Source organism: Protomyctophum parallelum (genome assembly GCF_964188405.1).
Source record: "Protomyctophum parallelum genome assembly, chromosome: 19".
Classification (NCBI taxonomy): Eukaryota; Metazoa; Chordata; class Actinopteri; order Myctophiformes; family Myctophidae; genus Protomyctophum; species Protomyctophum parallelum.
In genome coordinates this window covers 34,519,595-34,544,101 of record NC_139717.1, presented here as the reverse complement: position 1 = coordinate 34,544,101, position 24,507 = coordinate 34,519,595, and the positions used below count along the sequence as shown (strand labels likewise).

At 42.9% G+C, this 24,507-nt stretch overlaps 1 protein-coding gene across 2 annotated transcripts; it reads left to right on the top strand.

Moving 5' to 3' along the window:
- Nucleotides 1-15,748: 15,748 nt before the first annotated feature.
- On the top strand, nucleotides 15,749-23,326 carry LOC310876722 (inter-alpha-trypsin inhibitor heavy chain H3-like). 2 transcript variants are annotated; one of them, XM_083790338.1, is made up of 2 exons: nucleotides 15,749-15,773; nucleotides 18,253-23,326. In XM_083790338.1, exon 2 carries the CDS (start codon nucleotides 18,508-18,510, stop codon nucleotides 20,644-20,646), a length of 2,139 nt encoding a protein of 712 aa, XP_083646464.1. In that variant the 5' UTR covers nucleotides 15,749-15,773; nucleotides 18,253-18,507; the 3' UTR covers nucleotides 20,647-23,326. The 2 variants fall into 2 exon arrangements, with proteins under 2 accessions (XP_083646464.1, XP_083646465.1); XM_083790339.1 differs by lacking the exon at nucleotides 15,749-15,773 and adding an exon at nucleotides 16,468-16,511.
- The last annotated feature ends 1,181 nt before the right edge of the window (nucleotides 23,327-24,507 follow it).

Below are 24,507 nucleotides of genomic sequence, written 5' to 3'. Positions count from 1 at the left end.
TTTTATCTTTGATGTACAAACGATTAAATGGATTTATGTTTAGTATGATTTTGTGATCTATCATGGTGTGTGTGTGTGTGTGTGTGTGTGTGTGTGTGTGTGTGTGTGTTCGTTCGTGCATTTCTAATTACCTTGGAATGGGTCAAGGAATTCCCAAAAGGCCATAGCAAACCTGTATGCTTTTTTAAATTAGATTAAAATGTAACTTCCCAAAGTGGCCACATAGTGGTGCTGATACACTCCTGCTTAAACTCATGTCACACTGTTGCACCCTTGTGGTCTCAAGATGGCAAACTCATTTAATCTTCCTTAAATTCAACAAGTAATCTATGACAGTTTTATCCATAACCTTTTATGCTGGCAGGACTGTAATTGGTGAATGACAACAGAGCCCATGCTGAAATCCCTGCCAGTTTGCATTGCTTTTATATAAATAGTATTTAAGTACTATCACTTTGTCAAACAAGGCTGTGTATCATGTAATAAGCTTAGGTGGCTCTGGTTTCAAATGGTATTATTTTGGAGTGAAACTCACTAACAGCCTGCAGCCTCAAGCTCAGCAACCCTGTCTCTAAATTTGGGGTTTATCTACCCTGCCCTAAAAAGATGAACAGCAGGAGGAACTACTTTTTGTGTTTTGAATGTTAAGGGTTCTAGTATTTACAGCGAACAAAAAAACGACACCAAAATGAGATCAATACACACTCCACTTCTACAATAAATTACTATAACATTTTATGCATTTCCCAGACACTTAACCAGAGCGACTTACAAAGGGAATCAGTAAATGGTATGAACCTTGAATACTGTACAGGAGGATCTTAGTAGTGGTGCCAGCTCACGGCAGAAACATCGAAAGAGTTAAGTCTTAAAAAGACAAAAGAGTGGCCGCATACACTGATAGCCAAAGTGCTGATTATTTATTAGGATGCAGAGTAGGAACCAACGTTTCGGAATTAATCGGAATTGGCCATAAAAATGCCATATCGGTATCGGATCGGTCTCAAAATAATACAGATTATTTAATCGGTTTTCACAAGCGAAAAAAATTTAAAAAGGAAAAAACATTCTACATTTAATTTGTGTAGGCTAGGCCTGGGCCATGGCTCAATGGTCCAGGCACCTTGGCTGGTAATCCAGTCTGGCAGTGTGCCGCGGATTCGACTCCCGATCCTGACGGCCTTTACTGCATGTCTTCCCCCCCCATCTCTCCCCCCATTTCCTGTCAGCCTACTGTCTGTCCCTCCATAAAATATATAAAATAAAGGTGAAAGCCACAAGAAAACATAAAAAAAAGTCTACTCCTCTCATTCAGTAGTCATTCAGTTGTGAAAAAAATAGTATAGGCTATTTATTGATTGATTATGAATACTTTATTAACAGGCTTTGGGCCAAGCCCCTATAGGGCCTAGGCTTGTTTCCATTGTGGTCCTCTGTATAATATCGGAATGGGTCAGAATCGGTATCGGCAGATGTGACCCTGCAAATAATCGGTCATAATTTCATAATCGTGCACCCCTAGTTTTCGCTACTCACCAATACAAAGGCGGCTTGTGAAATTAGAAAGCCTACTTTCCTTAGTGGACACACTCTGAGCCCCCTACCACACGGATAAAATGTACTTTTTGGCCAGAAAGGGATCATTTTTCCAGCGGAAAAAGGTTTTCTACGTGTGGTGGGGGGCTCAGAGTGCGTCCACTAAGGAAAGTAGGCTTTCTAATTACACAACCTATCTTTGTAAAATGGTGAGTAGCAAAAATGTTTTTTATATTTACGCTACAGAGGAGAGGCTGGTCTGCATTTATGCGAGCATAGGAAGAGAACAGTCCCATAGCTCCAATGAAGGTATTAGAGCTATGGACCATACAGTAGCTAGTGCATGACTAAGTAGGCCTATAAGTCTCTCTTTTCTCACCTCTCACCAAGCATTCTGTGGAGTTCCACACAATCCACAGTACTTGAGCGTCAAATATTATCACCTCGGCATTACGGCATATCATGTCCAGACAGTCCCCGTTATGGAATGAAGGACAGTCTGGTGGTGATGTGAAAGGCGGACACTCATGCATACTGCATAAAGCAATATTGTGTTCTGGTGAGAAAATACGGGACATCATACAGTATAAGTCTTTCTTGGTCCATATAGTAATCTCCATCCTCTCTTGAAATAGCATTGTGAAGAGCAGGGGTTCAACAAGGGGCTGGTGCTGTGTAAGGTGTTTTATTATAACCATATTTGTCATGATCATATGCTGCCAATGGATTCCAGTTGCCATTACTAGGCCAACTGGTTTACAGTAGGGGGGTGGGGGGGCTTGATGACAGTTCTTATACCATATAACCATAGGGAGCACAACATTCTTGGTGTGTCTTAATTCAGCAGCAAAACACAAAACACTTCCTGATAAGCTATTTGCATAATTTGGATAATGAATCATTGAGCTTAAGGTTGCACTGCAAAATAATCAATCTTCTCTTTTAGTATTTTAGAAATGTGCAAGGCTGCAGAACTACCTATAGGAAAGCACCTGTCTGTTTCCATTAAAAGGTGTATTTTTCCCCATTTACCATGATGCTTCACAATAACAGCGTTTTATAAGGTATCCCTGTAAAATAAAACACGGCAGATTCACCAGTGCTCATAAATTACAAGCAGACAACTGGTGATTGCTTCTCAAAGGGAAAAGGAGTGGATGAGACAGGTTTAGTGAGAATTATTCAAATGAATTGCTCTTGTTTGCATAAAGAAAGGGTTTTTTGAAAAGACATGGGCCGTCTAGAATGGGATGGGTAATTCTTTTTTCCAGCCATTTCCAACATATTTATGTGTGCTGTGTTAATCCCTCCCCTCCATTCACTGGGACATGTTGAACGTCGCCAACGTGCATATTCCTTGTGCGCTTGTATTGTACAAGACTGTTTGGTTTTCTATCATGAAGAATCCATTTTAGAGACAAACTGGATTTAAATTAAAATCCACTTTCATGGTATAAAAATGGAAAGGGTTTATCAGTGTGATAAGGCAGTGGTTTGGCTTTTTACTTTTGTTTACTCATATAGGCTACTGCACTCTCAACAGTAATATGAAGTGAAGAGACAACATTCTGATTCTAGGCATTTCCTTGATGTAAATTACTTGTGTACCGTCAATTATTTGTTATGCTGTAACCAACCAATTACATAACTAAGCATAACAACCGGTTATTTTGTAGATGTAGTTTACTCCATTAGTCATTATTGATTGGATTCAAATTATACACCAGTCGATTAGTCTTGCCACTCCAGCTAGAAGCTGCACTATAATTGGCACAAAGCGACGGAAATCCTCCTGGCTACACTGATACCTTGCAGCTTGCCCAAACCACTTGACATCAAAGCTTGGCAGGCAGATAATTTCATTCCAAAATTAGATTTCGGAACACACTGTAATTCTTTCATTTGTTCATACAGCTCCTCCAAGTTGGCCTGCTGCAAGCGACTGTAGCTGGCGTGAGTCTCTTAGTAATCACATTCTCACTCTTTTCTTTGAGATCAATCAGTCACTTAGAAATCTTATCTGTGAACCCACAGTGCATCAGAGGCAAACTGCCTAAAAAGAAGAGACAATCGCACTCTCTCTGTCTTCCTCCAAGGCCTGGCCTTTCCTTATCAGTGAGAGCAAAAAGGTAGGAATGGGCTATTTCACAAACTGTGCAGAACAGGCTACAGCCGAGCAGCAAATGGTGTTCTTGGAAATAGGTGTTCTATCATAAAAAGCAAATAACTGGTATCCTTTGTAAAGCAACCCCTTTACCCCTTTACAGAGGTTTTGTGTCATTGTGGCTTTAGTTTCCACTGATATTACAATGGTAACTGAATTGTGTAATATGTAATTAAGACGCTATTCCTTAATTTTTGTTGTTCTGGAGAGCGACCCACTACCCTAATGATTGAAAAATACTTTTAGAACATTCTAGAACATTTCCCCAAATGTGACAGCAAGTCAGCAACACGAACATACACTGACGGAGTCAAGCTGTCCCCTTGATCTTAGACCCCAACATCTCACATCATCTTACACTAAAACCTTGTTTCATCCTGCAGGAAGCAATATTGGAGAAATCAGAGGTGGTGTTGACATATAGAGCAGATGATGACCCAATCGTGCTCTGCAATGATATCAGCTCCCCTCCTGGTGAATGTGTACTCAGCAAATGTGCCGGTCGATATCTAATCTGGTTTACTCGTACAGATATGGTTTAGTTGACCGTGTCCAAGATGACTGTGTGGATGGATTAGTTATACCACATAAAAATCTCATGTAACAGGCTTGAAGACAAGAAATAAGGATGCGGTATGTATTCATATCAATTGATGAAGCAAGTTCACTGATCTCATAGGTTTTAGACTGTCCTTTTTGAACAACTTTTAACCATTTTCATCGTGGCATCCCTATAGCGACCTGTTGTGTGCTTGCAGATCGGCTATTTTCGCTGTTTGTCATGTATAGAACCTTAGTGTTTTTTTTGTTTGTTTTTTAACTTTTTTTTATTTTAAAGATTTTGTTTTAGGCTTTTCTGACTTTGTTGATAGTATCAAGAGAAGATGGACAGGAAAGAGGGAGAGAAGGGGAGAGATGCAGCAAAGGTCATCATGTACGGGACTCGAACACGCGGCACGTTGTCAGGCCAAAGCCTATACAGTACTTGTGGCATACGCCTGGACCACTTGGCCAGCGGGCACCCCTATGTACTGTACATCTGAGAAGACCATTATTGTAAGTGTGACAAAGATAAATGATGCATAATAATTTCAAGGTTGTGTTTAATTCACCTTCATCAGTGGGACCCCTTATCCCTGCATGGGCCAACCTGTGGGGACCACCCCCCGCTGGATGATGTGAAGATGAGCACCGTCCTTTATAGAGATGGTTTGGCGTGAGGAAGGCATGGCGGAATGTAATTATATTTGTGGTGTGGGGTCAGGGCAGGTTCAGGAAGACTCTGCTGGGGAGGGAGCATGTAGCTGAGTTGGGCGACATGATGGATGGCGTCTCTCCCTAGCCCACTCACATTGATCCTGCCAACCCTAATGGCCATGCAGGGAGAGGAAGGGCGGTGGGAGGCGGGGGATGTGAGGTAGGGACAGGATGGGAGCGTCCTCCCAGAGACGGATGACCCTAACCCGGCCGAGAGAGTCCTGGGAGTGAGCCTCCCCCCTTCTTCTTTCCGGTGCCCCCCTAACCATCACATCTTCATCAACGCATCGATTTGCCGGACGGCGATAAACGCTTTGCCACGGTGGCCTCGTGAAGGTGATTGTGTTACAGTTAAGCCTGATTTATACGCTGTCGTACGGTACCAGTGTCATGTGCCGGAATTAGCCGATTTACAAATTTACAAACAACACATTGCTTTTTGTGATCATGTAAATGGTCTATTTTCTGCAAAAAAACATCGTCTTACCTACGACGGAGCACAAATGAGGCATTGAGGGAGTGGACCAGACCAGTTGTGTTGTAGCCTTCATTAGTACAGCCCAGCGCCCACGGTGGCCCTGACCTCTGAATTAGAGGCTCTCTAATTTAATCATCCCTTGCTCTGTATGGGGGGCATGACAGAGCAGAGAAGATGCTGCAAAGTGATTAAAACTGACTACTGACACCGTGACAGGTTAAAAACTTTAAGGTTCAAGTCCCCCCCCCCGCCCCTCACAAACACACACACACACACACACACACACACACACAGGATTATTGTCTCCACCAGGCCGAAGGCATGTGGGGAGAGTATGTTTTGCACTCCGTCCGTCCGTGTGTCCGTCCGTGTGTCCGTGTGTCCGTCCGTCCGTTAGCAGCTAATCTCGGCCACCGTTAACCCGGTCGATGCCAAATTTTGCACACACACTCCCTGGATGCCAACGATGAACCTCTGCCCCAAACTTTCCAGAACGGCCTGTTATAGCGCCACCAGGAGGCCGCTTTGTGCAAAACAAGTTTTTGCACAGTACACCTACAGATTTTGTCCAAACATCACGCAAATTGGTACACAGTCTCTCTAGAGCCATTCAACGAAACGGGTCTTTCAGATTTCTCAGACTCCATCCTGATTGGTTAAGATTGGCTTCCAAAGTTCACAGGAGTGCTCAGTTTCAAACAAAATGCTGCAAATCATGAACACATCGCATGATTTCCTTGAAATTGTGCACCCACATTCCCACTAGGCCGAGGACGAAATGCCACATGAACAATTTCAACTCAGCCTCAAGGTGGCGCTATAACTGGCCGAAAAGTGTTTTTACCTCTAACTGCACGAATCTGTGGATCACTTTGTATGCCAACTCCCTAGAGGCCAAGGAAAAACCTTTGTCTGGAATTTTTCACATCTGCTCTTTATAGCGCCACCAGGAGGCCCACATATGTAAAACACATTTTCTATTATTACTCCTTCAGATTTTATCCAAATTTCACGCGAATCGGTACACATGATCTCCATAGTCATGTGATCAACACAGGTTTGTTTGATTTCTCATATTCCATCCTGATTGGCCACGATTGGCTCCTACAGTTTTCAGGAATAGCAAATGGCCACAACTCCTCACGAGTCAACGCAGCGTCCGATTGCGATGAAACTGTGCACGCATATTCCCACTAGGCTGAGGAAGAATCCTGGTGGAGACCTGTGCCGATTGGCACTTTAGCTAGTTCAATTATGTTTCCTTCCCCCAAATTAGGCCTCTCCCTGTGCAAATTTCTGTGTACACATACAAAAAAAGGCTTCTGAGAATCTATATCTGTGCCATCAGGATAAACATAGGACAGGGCATTTGTTACACATGTCATGTACACACAGGTTATCTGTATACAGTTTAGCACTAACATTGGACAACCTGATGATTGTTGTGGTCAATGACAGCTTCAATCAATTGGACATCTGGAGTAACATCAAAGACGTCATGTTCAGGGGAGAACTGGCAGGATGATCAAAGGCCACAAAGGGAGACTGTGACTCTGCGTTGCATCTGTGTTCTGTAGTTGGGGACTGGAGTCTGTCTGGAGCTTCCATTAACTATATTATCTATATTAGGTGTATGTCTCTATCATTCGTTGATTGATGCATGCATTATGCAGACCATCTGATATTGGCATTGACACATGGAACAAAACTAAGTAGCCATTGCTAAGTGATTTAATGTGAAGTTCCTAAAAATTCATGCTCGGATTGACTAATGTAGACAGAGAGGTATTAAGCCCAAGGTTTAATTAAATTCCTTTTTTTTCTTCCTCTTCTCCCCCCCCCCCCCCCCCCCGAATCTTTTAAACCAATTCTGACCCCGGCCCACACAGGATCCATCTCTATTTAAACATTTAGTACATCCATTCCATTCATTCACATCCTCAATTAAAGATCCAATAAATCTATGCATGCTAGTTAGAATTGTATTAGCCCATGTATGTGTGTCATTACATTTCTTATCCAAAAAAGAAAAGACACATTTTGTCTTGAAAAAGAAAAAAATAACATCTCCGGTTGACATTGTGGTTAAACGGGGCCAATGACATTGTGTCTTGTGAAGCTGTGAGTGTGAGGTGTAATTTGTCCAGACTTGATGACACCAGCTCTGGAAACCAAGTCAAGCTGTTGCCTCGGTGTGTGACAATGGCCACCTGCTCCATCTGTAGGCAGCCTGACCCAACGGGCCCAATGGAAGGCTCTGGAGAGGTCATAGCCTGTCTGTGCTCATTGTGATGCTGCTGCTGCTGCTGTTGTTCTGTGTTGTTGTTGAGTGGTTTTGAGTATGAAACAAAAATGTAGTGTCTCATTTAATTCAGTTGTAGCATTTGGTAATAAGACGTAATGTCCAGGGTAAAGGCTGTGGTGGTCAATTTGTATGGTTTAGACTTTTAGAGGCCATATAAAGATATAACATAACAAATTGAACTCTTAACCAGCTTCTTCCCCTCTCCTCTCTACGTCCTCATTGTCACGCAGAGCTATGGTTGTGGAGGGGCTAAATTATCCAGGATCCCACTGTGTCACCATATGCTTCAGCCATTTGATCAGAGGCTCACATCGAGGAGCAGTCTGTTTCAAATGGATTCATTAGATCAAAGGCAAAGTATTTCAGCATATAGATGCATTTAGAAAGAAAGGCAGGCATACTCTACAGTCTACACAAAAGTATAGATAGAAGTCAAATGAGGGCGAGATTAAACCATAATACCAGCTAAGAGTGGGCCTTCATTCACACATTTTGGGAATTTAAAATCCTAACCACTCAACCACCAACCCACTCCTTAATTAAAATTAAGGAGTGGGTTCACCTGTGTGAACTGAGCAGTGCAACTATACATTTATTGTTATAGTTACTGTACTCTACTGTGCTCTGTACTGTATTGTAGTGTACTGTGCGGGGGTCCCCAGAACATCCAGACCCCCAGGAACACTCCCAGGGGGCCGGGCCGGTTCCGGCGAGCCGCCACGCGTCTGAAACGGTCGAGAAATGACAAAGTTACCATGTGGGGCAGTGGGGGTCTCCGGGGGGGTCCGTGTGGGGGTCCCTGGGGGGTCCCTGGAACATCCAGAGCCCCAGGAACGGCCCAGGACTCGTACTGTAGTGTACTATGTGCCACTTTACTCTGTGCTGTACTCTACTGGCCACTTTAGGTGTTGCAGCTTCCTCGCTTTTCCGTGCTCACTGCTCAGACATACAGACAGAAACAGAGACCTCTGTAATGGAGCTGAGGCACCGCTCAAAAAACCAGCTCTTCATTTCTGAATAGGCTGTAAAATAATTGAATAATGTATGAAATCTAAAATACAGTTGTGTAGTCTATAGCGGTTAGACAGACCATCCCAAAACTACAAGGTAATTCCAAGAATTGCAAATGAGTCCAATAACTGTCATGTGGTATGCATGGTATGCCCTTAATTGCAACTCTGAACCTCAGCCTGCTACCACTTGAGAACAGTGAAAGTGAAATTGGTCAGGGCTTAGGGGTTACACTGTGGATTTGGGTAGAATTGATTTAATTCCCAGAAGGATGCATTGTTACAGGACTCTATAAAGCACCAATCAGTCGCTAGCAATTTGAAAAATGAACTTGATAACAGATGCTGATCAGCCGGTTGTGTTTCTCGTGGAAATTAAATGCCTGAACAACAGCCAGAAATGTCCCTTTTCACCTTTGGACAATAAAGCATCCGCCTCTGCAAGTACTCCCTGACATTGGCACAGATGTTCAAGTCTATCAAACGGCGCTCAAGGACTATCCTGACCATTGGGCAAAGCTGGCCAAGAAAGCACTTGGATTTTCTAATCTCGCTTTGAATAAAAGGAGGTGCCCTTCAACTTCAACATCGTCTCATTTTTCATTTGCTTGAATGAGCAGCATGTGACAGTGTCACAGTGAAGCGTGATACTTTGTCATACGACGGACGGTGTTGCACGGTGAACGTGATATGTCCGCCTGTCCAGCCATTCCAGCCCCTGTCCACCCCCAATTCTGTCCAGCCTGTTCAGCCCCTTTGATTTAGGCCATATTTATGCCAGTGCCTATACCTAATATCTCTAAACTTTTTTGCCTATTTTTACTATTTTATTTAAAAGTGTTCAACTAGGCCATCTACATCGACACGTTGTGAGCGTGTAGACTGGCTTTGAACTATTACAAAAACAATAAAAAAAACCTGACCCTTCTGAATTGAGCGGTGCAGTGTGTGTGTGTGTGTGTGTGTGTGTGTGTGTGTGTGTGTGTGTGTGTGTGTGTGTGTGTGTGTGTGTGTGTGTGTGTGTGACTCCATCATAGCACTTACCCTACCCCCTTAGATAGCACTTTTGTAGACTTAGATAGCATTTGATACAGACTTATAGCATGTTATTTAGACAGCACTTTAATTGCATTGTATGTAGTCAATGTCATAGCACGTCATAGTACCTATGTATAGCATAGTATAGTATATATGTATAGTTTCATAGATATTCCACTGTTACGTTCTTAGCTTACGCATGTTCCATGATAAATGCTTTTTATATATGTGATGTATTCCCATGCTTTTTTGTTCTTGCTTAATGTAAAATGCTCTGGATTAAGAGCGTCTGCTAAATGCCTAAATTGTAAATGTGTGTGTGTGTGTGTGTGTGTGTGTGTGTGTGTGTGTGTGTGTGTGTGTGTGTGTGTGTGTGTGTGTGTGCTGCAGTGGTCAATGGGTGAGTGCTTAGTGTGAATGGCCCAGCATCTTCAGGGGTCAATAGGTCGTAACTGGTTCTATGCCCCATTGATGCACTGGGAGGCAAACTGGACAAGCGTATGGATAAACAATATTTCTTAATGGTTGCGGCCTTTATCAGATAAATGGTTCAGGAAAAGAAAACATATCACACATTTTCACACGCTTTTGTTTATCGATGTGTTGTGGTATTTAAAGTGCACATAGTACGTTTCTGACTGGGCAATATGGGCTATCATCATGAGGATTGGTTGACAGGATGTCACAAACTGTCTTTCCATGGCAGGCAGCCCACCCAGCTCTCATTGACTTCAATTCATACAGTCCATCAAAAGTCCGGCTCCAGTATGTCGAATCTGCCAGCTGGAATTGCCATGCGAAGAAAGTGGCGTTCATGTTTCTTTATTTACATACATATTGACACAAGGACACAATGAAAGCTTATTCATGACATCAATCTCTCTTGGATGTTTCTAAACTCCAGTGAGTAGAGTGACTACATTAAGTGTGTCCACTCAGTAGTAGTCCTCTCAAAGAAGATGATTAGAAATCCTTAAGCAGTATTTTTCTCATTCATGTTAAGTTCTCTCTTTTGTGTTTTGAACCAATACAGTTTTCACTTCAATATTAAATAAGAAATGTTTTGCTCTTCTAGCTGCAAGGGTCTATACTAGTCTATGTACTGTATGTTTGTACGGTATGTTCATTTTTGAGAATATAGTATATTATGCTATTGAATGTATTGAAGAAATCATAAAATTTGTAATGTCCTGAAATTGAATTTATTGTCTTTTCCATTTCATAAAACATTATTAATATATTCCCTGCTCTCTAACAACGATAACTTCCCAATCCCATGCCGTAACTATATGATTAGATGGCTTTGACTTAATTCATTTGTCTGCCTAAAGTCTAGTCAGCAATAATGGCTTGCATGGACATGGCGCACGCATCTCCCAAAAACCACAGCAGAGAATATTCTTCACAACCTGTCCCAAATCCCCTTAATGCTATCAATCCTGCTTTTCCTCATTCCACTTCATTGTCTCTTTATTTCGGCACTTTCCTGCATGGGGAAGTTTGATTGATTTGGTTTTCAAGGCTGGGAGACAGGGAAGTTGGGGGGCTAGGCAAAGTGTTTGGGAGCATCGCATAAACCCTGACACAGACAAATGACTCGGCAAGCGCAGATGAATCATTTGACTTTGGGAAAGAAATCGCAATGGTTTCCTCTCAGACAAGTGGCCTCGTCATGCCTTTTCTCTGGTCTGATAATGTGGTGACATGCACATCTGTTCTCCTTTGTCCCATATTACTTAGCAGGGGTCTTCTACATCTACACGGTGAGCGTGCTAAACTCATAGGGTCTGGGAAGTCATTTGAAAGTGGGGGATGTTGTTATTGTTGTTCCTGGAGCGGCGGTTCCCTCACGTCTACTGATAAATTGCTACATCTTGAAGGAAGTTGGTAGATTAAATTCAGTTTATGTGTATGTGCGTGCGCGTTTGTGTGCGCACGTGTGTGTGTGTGTGTGTGTGTGTGTGTGTGTGTGTGTGTGTGTGCGCACGTGTGTGTGTGTGTGTGTGTGTGTGTGTGTGTGTGTGTGAGAGAAGGAATGAATGACAGAAAGGGATAAATATAGATACAGTAGATACTGTCCAAGGGAGAGAGAGAAAAACAATATCCAGGGTCTCATGACCTCTTTGCTGTTTGCCGTCTCTGTATTTTTCTTTTTTTAAATCTCAGGCAGAAAACTGAATTAAGATATCATAGTAAATAATACTCTGGTTTGGAAAGCAATAAAAATAATAATAGCAGAACTTAACTTAACTTAAACTCACACCCCTTTTATCATAAGGGGCAGCGGTTGGCCGAACGGTTTGCGGAGTGGTCTTGATATCGGAAGGTCGCTAGTTCGTATCCCCGGACCGGCACGTTAAAATGACCACCACTGAAGTGCCCTTGGACAAGGCATTGAACCCCTACCATGAAATGTTCTATGAGCAGGGCCTGGCTGTAAACAAGTTATTGAGCTTAGTCCAGTTACCCTGGGTAAACATAGTACCTTTCCTTGATTAAATAATGACTTAAAAATCGGCAATGGATGGCTTGGGCCGGCTTAGTGGTCCAGGCACCTTGGCTGGTAATCCAGCATGACAGTGTGTTCGAGTCCTGATCCCGACAAACTTTGCTGTGTGTCTTCCCCCCATCTCTCTCCCCGTTTCCTGTCTACCTACTGTTCAACTATGAATAAAGGCAAAACATATCTTAAACAATAAATAGGCAATGGACAATTTGTAAAGGATACCAGTACCACCCATCTGTTTGTGCTATTAAGCTGATAGTGGACGCTGTTCCAGTGTTACATTTGTTGCGCATGGGATTAATTGTAACGGCATGCACCATAAATGTAACAATGCTAATAAACGCCATTAAACATATCATTTTCAGCTTAAATCAATTATATTTCATTGAAGCAACTGTTTAACATTGTTTTCATAACATGGATGTGATAAGAAAATGTATCAAAAGTTCAAAACATAAGGGGTTTGAGCGTTTGAGTCAGTTCAATGGGAAAATACATTGATTATACAAAAAAGATAGAACGTTTGATTGATTGAGTTGTACAATGTTATATAACCCTAAACTAATTTAGAATACACTATGTAACTGAAAGACAGCTGACTGAACACAATACTGGCCAATATGTCAAATATGTAAATATTACATAATTATGTTATGATATGGCATGGCCTGTGTTACAATTGAACCAAAGCAAGGGCTCGCAAACTCACTTTGTAATGCTCCAGGTACGTTTATTCACAATCACAGCAGGCAGAACATACAATGTTTCGACCCGTATTGGTCTTTCTCAAATGTTTGTATTATACTTGAGAAAGACCAATACGTATAGTGTAGGCTGTATGGCTCTCCCCTACACTATACACCACTAGTTACACCAAATGTATTCATTGAAAATAGCAGAATTACAAGCTCATAACAAGTCACAACAACGCAATACACACCCCAGAAGCTATACATTTCATCTGGTTTAAACATTTTGTGTACTTAATTGTCGACGCAACGTCCAAAAATGAAGACTACTTGACTTTGGCTCATTGACTTGGAACTTTCTTGAAGTTGAGACTGTACTATGTAATACATTGAGACCTACACCATACTTAAAGCTAATTTACTGGCAAAGTGGTGATGTGCTGATACCTCCACCATCATGATCATTAACCAATGTAGGGAATGTTAAATACTCTTTTGGCAAACAGTTACGTATTGTGTAGTGTGTCTTCTTATAGAAAACATGGCACTGACTAAAATTGTGTGCAGATTAGATATAGGGAGCTGAGAGAGAACACTGTGGGATGGAGACTTGGGGGCAATTACCAGCATTACCAGACACCATTCTGTGTGTTGATCCTGAGCTGGGTTTTTCATAGAAAAGTCCCGCAGGCAACATCCAGCCCTCCCTCGCTAATCCTCTGCAAGATTTCCATTTTTAATTAAGTTCATTTATTTTTGTTACAACTGCTTGAACATTTCAACTGTCCCCCCCCCCCCCCCCCTGTAACTATTGGAAGTGGCTTAGCTCAAATAATCAGTGGTACAGGCCAGGGGCTTTAGGGCTTATGCCAAAATATGGATGAAGTCATTTCTGACCCCTCCCCTGATACTAACTACAATACAGGACAATTAGGACAGAACAGTATAGCACTGGCTTCATGTCCCATACCAAAGAAACCATAACTCATACGGTCTTTTCACAATATGAATCCTTTCATACCAGAGTTTAGCTAGTTTGGTTAAATAACAGACTTTGATGCGTTTATCGCTGGCAATGAACGCTTGTATGATTGCTTTAGCCTGCTGTAAAGCCACATTGCACTGTGCAAAAGTAATTTCTTTAACAGTCACCATGGTCCTGCTGGCTTCGGTTATGTGTAAACAGACAGCCTATCTAAGGATTTCTTTCTAATGGTCTGATATATATTTTAACCTACCGGTACCTACTCTATTCTTAGTAAATGGACCTGTGTTACTTACTGTACTCTGTACTACTGATTATTCCTTCCACACCAAATTTCTACTGTAGAGCTACTTTGTAGTAGATCTTTTTTGATCATTTTGATTGATAATTGTATTAGACAGTACAGGATACAGTCAAGCACAGCATTGGTCCAAAAGGACAGCACCGAAGAAAGACCTTGCGGTCTTGGTTCCATTCGGGTCCCATGCATTCATTCACAATGACAACAGTGACAACAAACAATACGTGTCTCTAACACACTATCTATCTAATCTATATGTACAGGTTGGAATAGAAATACATTAATTGATGTATATGGAAAACACAATTCACAATTAATATAGCTCAGATAACTGTTTTTGGTTGTCTCTGTTCAAATGAGAGACTTAACTTCTGCTCTGACCAACGCCTATAGTTGGGACAGCTGCAGGAGAAATTAGCAGGGACCCTAAAGATCTGACCTGTTGATAGCAGGTCAGCTACTGTTCTTCCTGGTGACCACTACCATATAAGGGAACAATTTGGTAAAGTGGTGGCCAAATGTTCTCCCCAGAATATGTCCAAGTGTTGAATGCATGGTTGAAGTAAATATCTTCTACAGGTGAGGAAAATCATGCGTACATGGTCGCATGTGTGGATGGGCTTATGGGTGTGAGAACGTTCTGCACATGTGTGCATAATCTGGTCCACTGTTTGTTTTTTAGCCAGATGACTTGACAAGACCGTTGCATCCACAGATGCATTTGTTTAGTTTACCACCGTTATCCCTAGACTTGAGAACTGATATAATATATATCGTTGCTATCTGCTTGGCCTATTAATACATGTAATATTGTTGATCATTATTATGCATACTTTAGTATAAGATTATGTTTTTATTATTCATAATTTTGTATTGTAATATATTAGTTTTATAAATACATACTTCACCACTGATTGTGATTTATTGGTTGTAATATTATTAATTATAAATTGCATTTCCATATTATTTTAAATTAATTTTACTTTGCTCATTTTTCATATTATGTTTCCCTTATTTTAACAGTGAGAAAGCACTATTGTTTGTTGACATTCTTAACGGCGATTCATAACTTATTTGCATGCCTAAATTACTTACGTTTGGAGGATTCCACGATCATTCCCCTGGCTGAACCTTCTTCAGAGATCAATAGCACCCAGGCCAGCTGCAGCCTCACCGCTCCCTCATCACCTCCCTGGCTCCCTCACGCTCCCTCATCACCGCTCATGGACCACGGCTCGTCTGCAGCTGGGTGAAGAAGAGCAGCGCACCCGCCCGTTACTCAGAGGGGCGCGTTCGGAAATACCGCATCGGAGCGCACTCGTCTATTATTTTGCATTGCACAGTACGCTCTGTGCGAGTGTGCGCTATTTCAGAACGCGCCCAGAGATCGCCGAAATCCCGCGACTTCACGTGAGACTAAGAAACCGAAAGAAACACAGAAACGTTTGTTATGTAAGATGGATTCGGTGGGTTACTTGTTACTTGTGTGCGTCATTGAACTAAAGTAAGTGCACTTTGTTGTTCAGTTGAGTTTATTGCTGATGAATTGTAATCATGCATTTGTTATTAACTGCTGTAGCATTTACAACAGCTCTGCTAATAGTACAAGCATGCAGAGATGTGTAGCCTATTCTGAAATGTTTGTTTACTTTGTTATGTACGTACGTATGTAGGTGCGCAGACCTAATTTGAGGGGTGGTAAATTATTTTGGGGTGTCAAACCCCAAAATAATCATCACGGATCATAACGGGTTATCTATAATCATCTGGCTTTTTTCCTGTTGAGGCTGCATTTATCTTTCTTTAATATTTTTTTTTTATCTTAAAAAAAAATATCTATCAATCAATCAATCAATCAATCATATCAGGTTATCTATCTATCATATCAGGTGAGGTTATCTATCTATTTATCTATCAATCATCATATCTGGCTTGTGCCCTGTTGAGGCTGCATTTCTTTTTTTATCCTTTATCCTTTTTTTCCCTGCTTTTTTAAATCTCTCTATCTATCTCTATAACATGAGTCTTCTGTTTGTCCAGGCAAAAATGGTACCAAATTCATCCATGTTTATTATGTATTTGTGCCAAGATGACCAAGTTCTTTTTTCTTTCGTGCAACATGGTGCGACGGTAGGGGGTTAGGACACGTGCCAGTGGAGAAGAAACTCTCACATGAAGCTGAAGACACACCAATTACAAGGGCTGTCACATACAACTTGTGCAACACAGGAAATGCTTTCTCGTATGTCTTCATGTGTTTGGGCATGCAAAGGCTCCAACAAGGTGGAGTCTAGAAATCTCTCAGAATAGGGTACAAGGCTTGATATGGCTGTCATTGTCTCCACCAGGCCGAAGGCATGTGGGGAGAGTATGTTTTGCACTGCGTCCGTCCGTGTGTCCGTGTGTCCGTCCGTGTGTCCGTGTGTCCGTGTGTCCGTGAACAGCTAATCTCGGCCACCGTTAACCCGCTCGATGCCAAATTTTGCACACACACTCCCTGGATGCCAACCATGAACCTCTGCCCCAAACTTTCCAGAACGGCCTGTTATAGCGCCACCAGGAGGCCGCTTTGTGCAAAACAAGTTTTTGCACAGTACACCTACAGATTTTGTCCAAACATCACGCAAATTGGTACACAGTCTCTCTAGAGCCATTCAACGAAACGGGTCTTTCAGATTTATCAGACTCCATCCTGATTGGTTAAGATTGGCTTCCAAAGTTCACAGGAGTGCTCAGTTTCAAACAAAATGCTGCAAATCATGAACACATCGCGTGATTTCCGTGAAATTGTGCACCCACATTCCCACTAGGCCGAGGACGAAATGCCACATGAACAATTTCAACTCAGCCTCAAGGTGGCGCTATAACTGGCCGAAAAGTGTTTTTACCTCTAACTGCACGGATCTGTGGATAACCTGGTGGAGACCTGTGCCCGGAAGGGCACTTTTTCTAGTTGGGTCTAATTTCTTCTTTGAGACTCCAACGAGTCTTCATCAGGGCAAGTATGTGGGCTACTAGGCTATGTATGTATGGCTGTATACATGCCCTTATGAAGACTCGTTGGCAGGGCCGATTAACACCTCTGAGGGCCCCTGGGCACTGAAGCTCGAAGGGCCACCCTTCACATGCACACGTAAATCTTTGGCATTTTTGCTGTTTTGGGGTGGTTTTATGCCGTTATATTGGCCTATTTCCGGTCGCCTACCCCCCCAGAGTGACAGCCAATCTAGCGCATTGTTGCTGCTTTACACACAATTGCACTTTTCTGCTGCCTTCTCACCAACAATAAGTCACTAATCTTTACACACTTTATTTTTTAATGTTTTTTGAGGGGCCCCTAGTGCCCAAGGAAGGAAGTGTCCATATAATAGCATCAATTTTCGATTACTGCAGTGCGTCATCTATTTCTCGCTTCAAATGTTTTCAAAAACATTCTTGAGAGCTGTAGTTGTAAATTGTGTGCGATTCTAAATCAACCAGAATCAAGCATTCAACCAAGCTGAGAATACATTTAATTATATAATGTAATTACATTTAATCATAATATGATTAAATGTAATTATGTAATATAATGTCATATTATGTAAATGTAATATATACAATATTATTGTATATTTTTTACATGACTGGACCGTTTGGACGGCAGTGTGACGGCGTCAAAGAACGAACCAGGGCAATTTTTGAGGTTTGACACCGTCACGAAACACACCAGTGGAGCACCTTTCATTGATTTAAAAAGGGAACATTTCTCTGATGCTAACGGAGACGCTGGCACGACGCCGACGGCTGCAATGGAGCCTTGCCGTTAGATTAACAAATGAATGTGAAATGCTAATGTTTAATATGCAATGTTTAATATGCATTTGCCAGTAGTAATATTAGCTATAGCTAAAACGTATGGTCTTTCATTTGTTTATTAAGGTATTGAGTTATAGTCTATCAAGCACTGATGTTATTTTTGTTATGTGCTTGTTTCCATTTAGACCTCCTGTACGACCCCTGCACCCTTTTGATATCTGAAGGCCAGAGACTGTTCCCTGTGTGTTTTTGCTGACACCCTGTGTCAATAGTGACCTCTGTGGAATGGACTCAATTTATCTACAGTGTCAGCGATAAAAGGAGGAATCTCATAATAGGGTGTGTTCCTTTAAGAACGTCTGCACTTGGCTATCGTCTGTTTTCAGCTGAGTTTAAAGGCAGGTTGAACATCCCAGGCATCATTTTGTGTGGAGCCAAACATGGAGAGACTGGTGCGACTCACCCTTCTTGGGTGGTTGCTGGTTTTTGTTACCACAGCACCAATCAAGGAGGACTGGGACATCTACAGCTTCCACATCAACTCCACTGTGACCAGTCGCTACGCCACCACTGTCATCACCAGCCGCGTTGTCAACCGTGTGGACGCACCCAAAGAAATACATTTCCAAGTCAGGATTCCTAAGAATGCATTCATCAGCAAATTCACAATGCTTATTGAAGGCCAGATGTATGATGGTGTTGTGAAGACTAAGGAGCAAGCACAAAAACAATACACAGAGGCTGTGTCCCGGGGCGAAAGTGCTGGTGTGGTCAGTTCTGTGGGGAGAACACTCGAGGAGTTTAAGACCTCTGTGACTGTGGCTGCTCTCCAAAAGGTGACCTTTGAACTCACATACGAGGAGCTTCTGAAACGCACACTGGGTAAATATGAGCTGCAGATCCACGCCCAACCCATGCAGCCTGTCAAAGACTTCAAGATGGACGTATACATCAATGAGAAGCCGGGCATTACCTTTGTCCAGGTTAAAGGAGGGCTAAGTACCAATGCTCTAGCCAATGCCATTACAAAGACACATGCTCACAATCAGGCTTGGGTATATTTTTACCCTACAGAGCAACAACAGATCAATTGCTGTGGAGAGCAGGGAATTAATGGAGATCTGGTCGTTGTTTATGATGTCAACAGGGACACCTCACTGGGAGACATCAAGGTGTCTGATGGGTATTTCGTCCATCACTTTGCCCCAGGCGGTCTCCCCCGCATACCAAAGAATGTTGTCTTCATCATTGACCGAAGTGGCTCCATGCAAGGCCAGAAAATGGATCAGACCCGTCTTGCTCTTCTACACATCTTGGGAGACCTGGCGGAAGACGACTACTTTGGTTTGATCACTTTTGACGACAGACTTACCCCCTGGAAAAGAGAATTGTCCCAGGCAAACAGTGAAAACCTGGAAGCTGCCAAATTCTTTGCACGCCAGATCCAAAGCTTAGGATCCACAGATATCAATGCTGCCGTGTTACACGGTGCAGAAATGCTGAAGAGAAACCCCAGAGAAGGCTCTGCGTCTCTTCTTATACTTCTCACTGATGGTGATCCAACCTTCGGGGAGACGAATCTTGAAAGGATTCAGGCAAACGTAAGACAGGCCATAAATGAGAAATACCCACTCTACTGTCTTGGATTTGGACATGATGTCAATTTTGAGTTTCTCGAGAAGATGGCACTGGAGAACAACGGTGTGGCTCGGCGGATTTATACGGATTCAGATGCCGACTTGCAGCTGCAGGGTTTCTATGAAGAGGTTGCCAATCCTTTATTGACAGATGTGATCATGATCTATGTTGGTGGGACTAATCTAACCAAGACCAACTTCAGCCAGTATTACAATGGCTCTGAAATTGTGGTGGCTGGTCAGATCACAGACAACAACAATGAAACGTTCACTCCACGCGTTGTTGCCCTATCGATAAATATAAAGGTGGAATATGAGTCTGAGAAAGATGGCATGTTGGAGTCCAAAGGAACCGTTTCTGACCACCATCTCCAGAGGGTCTGGGCCTACCTCACAGTGAAACAGCTGCTGGACAAAGAGTTGCAGTTATCTGGTGCTGAGAAGAAGAACGTGAAGAAAGCGGCCCTGGAGCTGTCTCTGAAATACAGTTTTGTGACGCCACATACATCCATGGTGGTCACAAAGCCACCAGGGGAGAACACACAAGTTCTCCATAAACCCAAAGAAGGAGAGACGGGTCGTTCAGGCCATCACAACTACCACGTGACGATGGTAGACGACATGGTAGACGACATCGAATATGACATGGAATATGACGAACCACGCCACGCTTCTGACGACTTTCCCCGTTTGTTAATGTATATGCCCTCCAGTGGATTTGCCACCATCATTGCCACCATCATTGGTATATTTGTCTTTTGTTCACTGATATTTATATTAATTTTGGTTAAAAAGTGTCACAGTCGGAGGACTGCTAGAATGAGTCCGGGGAGTCCACGGTACTCAAAACCCTGGGACCCCGCCAACTGTGAAAATGTTAAAGTTTCGCAGTCGGAGGACTGCCAGAATGAGTCCGAGTCCACGGTACTCGAACCCCGCTGACTGCGAAAATGTTAAAAATTGTCTCAGTCGGAGGACTGCTGGAATGAATCCGGGGATCCCGCGGTACTCGAAACCCGGGACCCCGCAGACTGAAAATGTAAAAAGTTTGCCTTCCGGAAGTAGATTCTGTTGATTTCCGGCAGTTATATGGTAGTGTCAGTGAATTTCTCTAGCAGCTGTAAAGGGTTGTTTTATTGCCACATTGTCCACATTTAGTGATTTTTGAGGGGCCTATGTCCAGCTTTTAGTGTGTGTGCAATAGAGTTCTCATCGGGCCTGAAAATTAAGGCCGGCCCTAACAATTACCATAATGTTAGGCCCGAAATTTAAAACCCGAGAGAACGGACTAATAGTCGCCGAAATAAAGGATTTATGTAACTCACGTTAATTGGCCGATAATGTTCCATTTCCAACGTTCTCATTTTTAAAGTTTTTATTAAGCATAGAAGAGGGGTATGGACAGGAAAAAATGCAGTACATATGTTATGCTTCTTTTTCTATTTTTACATACAAATACATAGACAGAGAACAGACGGGAAACAGGACAGTTCTGATACTACATGGACAGAATTGTTTTTGAGTTGGTTTGAGTGGTCACAAAACTGAAACTGAAACAAAACAAAAATTAGACTAAACAAAACAAAAGACAAGACGAGTAGCAACCCCCCACCCTCCCACTTGGAACTTTGACACCTTTTTCTTTCACTTTATACTTTTTTTCTTTTAAATAGAATAAATAGTAGTAATAGCCAGCAAGGATTTCATGAGCATAAGAGAAGAGAAGAGAAGAGAGATATGAGAAGTAGAAAAGAGAGAAAGATAGACGGAAGTATAAGGAGTGGGGTTGGTGTGCATTCTAATGGTTTCCAGAAATTTCCAGGGATGAGTAAACATCTTCTGAATCAAATAGCAGCGATCCTCTGAGGTGACGCAGTTAATATGTCCAATACTGTCCCCGTTAACAAAGTGTAACTTTTTCATCGATCACTGTTGTGCAACAGTCCCGAACAGAGCTATACAATATTATGACAACTGTCAACTTGGCTATAATTTACTAGGCTACTGTATAGTTTACATTAATCATTGCCTCTCAAACCTACATACCACGCGTAATGTGCGTTGCCTAACCAAAAGAACAGACATACAAACCATCAACATGCCACTCGATAACATGTCGTCAGCTTGCAGATCTGTTATTTTGGGCTAAACTAACTAAATAGCTGTACAGCGCTACGATTTGGAAACCAAATACGTAGCTGTAGCCTACAGTGGACTGTAACATTGCTTGTGTAGCATTGCGCGGAAGCGGGGATTGAACCCAGGCCTCCCACTCGCCCGTCCAACGCGCAACCTGTCGTGCCAATCCGGCTGAGCCCGATTGGCAGGGCTGTTGCGGCCTGGGTCTTGGCTGGGGGCTACACTTGGTCATCATGTAACTATATTACGTGTCGTGTATGCAGTGAACATTAACATTTGCGCTTTCATAGTTATTCTGTCACTTCTCTGGTGCGCTGCTGCTGCTCCTCCACCAGTCCGGTCACATAGTAGCCTAAACTGTAAAAGTTAATCGCCAACATTCATCAGCTCAGCCTCAGCCCTCTTCATATTAAATAAATACATTTTGTTATAATAAAATTATTAAAAAATTAAAATAAATCACGGAAAATCATAGAGCCCGGGTCGGGTATGGTCGGGTTCGGGCAGAGATTGAGAACTCTAGTGTACAAACTTTGTCCTAACATAAACGTTAAATGCCATTGACAATGAATGGACAGTTTGTGTTAACGTAAACATTGCGTAACACAAACATTGAAGACGAAGGTGAGCAAATTCTGATTGGCCGGAATGAGCACCCCTCACTTCACACGGGTGTGATTTTTGTTGGTGTTGTGCAATGATATCTTCCCTTTGTATTTGGGGTTTCTTGTAGGCTGAAGCGTTGACAGTCAGAAGTGCCAAACTGCCAATTGAACCAGGCATACTTAATGAGATGGTGGTCCACATAAAAAAGACATTTTAACAAATATTGTACACTTTTTTTTGTAAAAACAAAAATCACACCCTTGTGAAGTATGGGGTGCTATATATATATATATATACATATTTTATGACGTAATTATCAGACAAAAGATACATGGACAAAACAAACATTAAACTGTCCATGTCAATGGCGTTTTTAATGTTTGTTTAAGGAAAAACAAACATTAAACCTGTATATAGGAGGGGCTAGCGCCCCTCAAAAATACCTGGTCATGTTTCAGGGTGGAAGAAAATCAGGGCACTCCGTCTTTAAGTTGTACATTGTGTTTTATGGGTTTAATTGATTGCTTTTGTATCTTGTTTCAGTTCGTTGTGTTATTGTTTCATTGGATTCCTGGATATTTCATGCCAACAGTGTTGGGGAGTATTAAGCTACATGTAGCTGAGCTACGTAGCTGAGCTACATTTTGCTGTAGCTTGTGGTATTTTAGCTACATTCATATTTGTGTACCTCGTCAAGTAGCTCAGCTACCTTTTGGGTCATTTTTTGTAGCTTAGCTACTCAAGTTACAAGCTACAATTTTGGCCAATAACATGAAAGAAATATATTAATTTTGACCATTGGTTGCTGTGTTAATTCTTGTACTAGAACCCCCTTTGAAAAATCAAGGACTGTTCCTTTTTCTGATTGCTTTGAGGGCATATCAGCACTTGACAGCTGCCTCTAATTGGCCCTGGTATCACAGGGTGGGAGGGGTCTCCCAGGGGGGAGCAGGGGTCTCCTAGAGGGGAGGAGGGGTCTCCCAGAGGGGAGCAGGGGGAGGAGGGGTCTCCCAGAGGGGAGCAGGGTGGGGGGGTCTCCCAGAGGGGAGCAGGGGGAGGAGGGGTCTCCCAGAGGGGAGAAGGGTGGGGGGGTCTCCTAGAGGGGAGCAGGGTGGGGGGGTCTCCCAGAGGGGAGCAGGGGGAGGAGGGGTCTCCCAGAGGGGAGCAGGGTGGGGGGGTCTCCCAGAGGGGAGCAGGGTGAGGAGGGATCTCCCAGAGGGGAGCAGGGTGGGGGGGTCTCCCAGAGGGGAGCAGGGGGAGGAGGGGTCTCCCAGAGGGGAGCAGGGTGGGAGGAGGGGTCTCCCAGAGGGGAGCAGGGTGAGGAGGGGTCTCCCAGAGGGGAGCAGGGTGAGGAGGGGTCTCCCAGAGGGGAGCAGGCTGGGAGGGGTCTCCCAGAGGGGAGCAGGGGGAGGAGGGGTCTCCCCGAGGGGAGCAGGGTGGGAGGGGTCTCCCAGAGGGGAGGAGGGGTCTCCCAGAGGGGAGGGGTCTCCCAGAGGGGAGGAGGGGTCTCCCGCATGTACATTCTCAATTTAACGCTGAAAAATAAAAAGTAGCTGAGCTACTTTGAGCTACTTTTTCCATGTAGCTGTAGCTTTACAAGCTACATCTCTCCAGGGGTAGCTATGTAGCTTGATCAAGCTACTGCCATGGTGAGCTACTTGTAGCTTTACAAGCTACGCTTTCAAAGTAACTTGCCCAACACTGCATGCCAATATGCAGCCAATGATGTAAATGCCAATTCAAATGTATTTTCTTGTTAGCGTGGGTTATTTTGATTTCTGATCGTTGTTTATCTTGTTTGTTTATTTTCCAGTTTTACGTTGGTAATCTGAGCCTAATGCCCCTATTTTGCGCGTGATAAATTCGCACTGAGTGCATACACACAAGGCTTACGACTTGCCAGCATTCGGGAAGTGTTCATATACCTGTTAATTAAGGGCGCAATGCGGTATCTTATTATGCTCCTTGACTTAAAAAGACTCAGCACATATGATATCTTTATTTTATTTGAATCCAGTCACTTTAACTCTTAAAGCTTGACAAACAGTGTCCCATGCA

Bases quoted from the DNA above. Each gene is read 5' to 3' on its own strand.
- LOC310876722 (XM_083790338.1), top strand. From the start codon at position 18,508: ATGGAGAGACTGGTGCGACTCACCCTTCTTGGGTGGTTGCTGGTTTTT.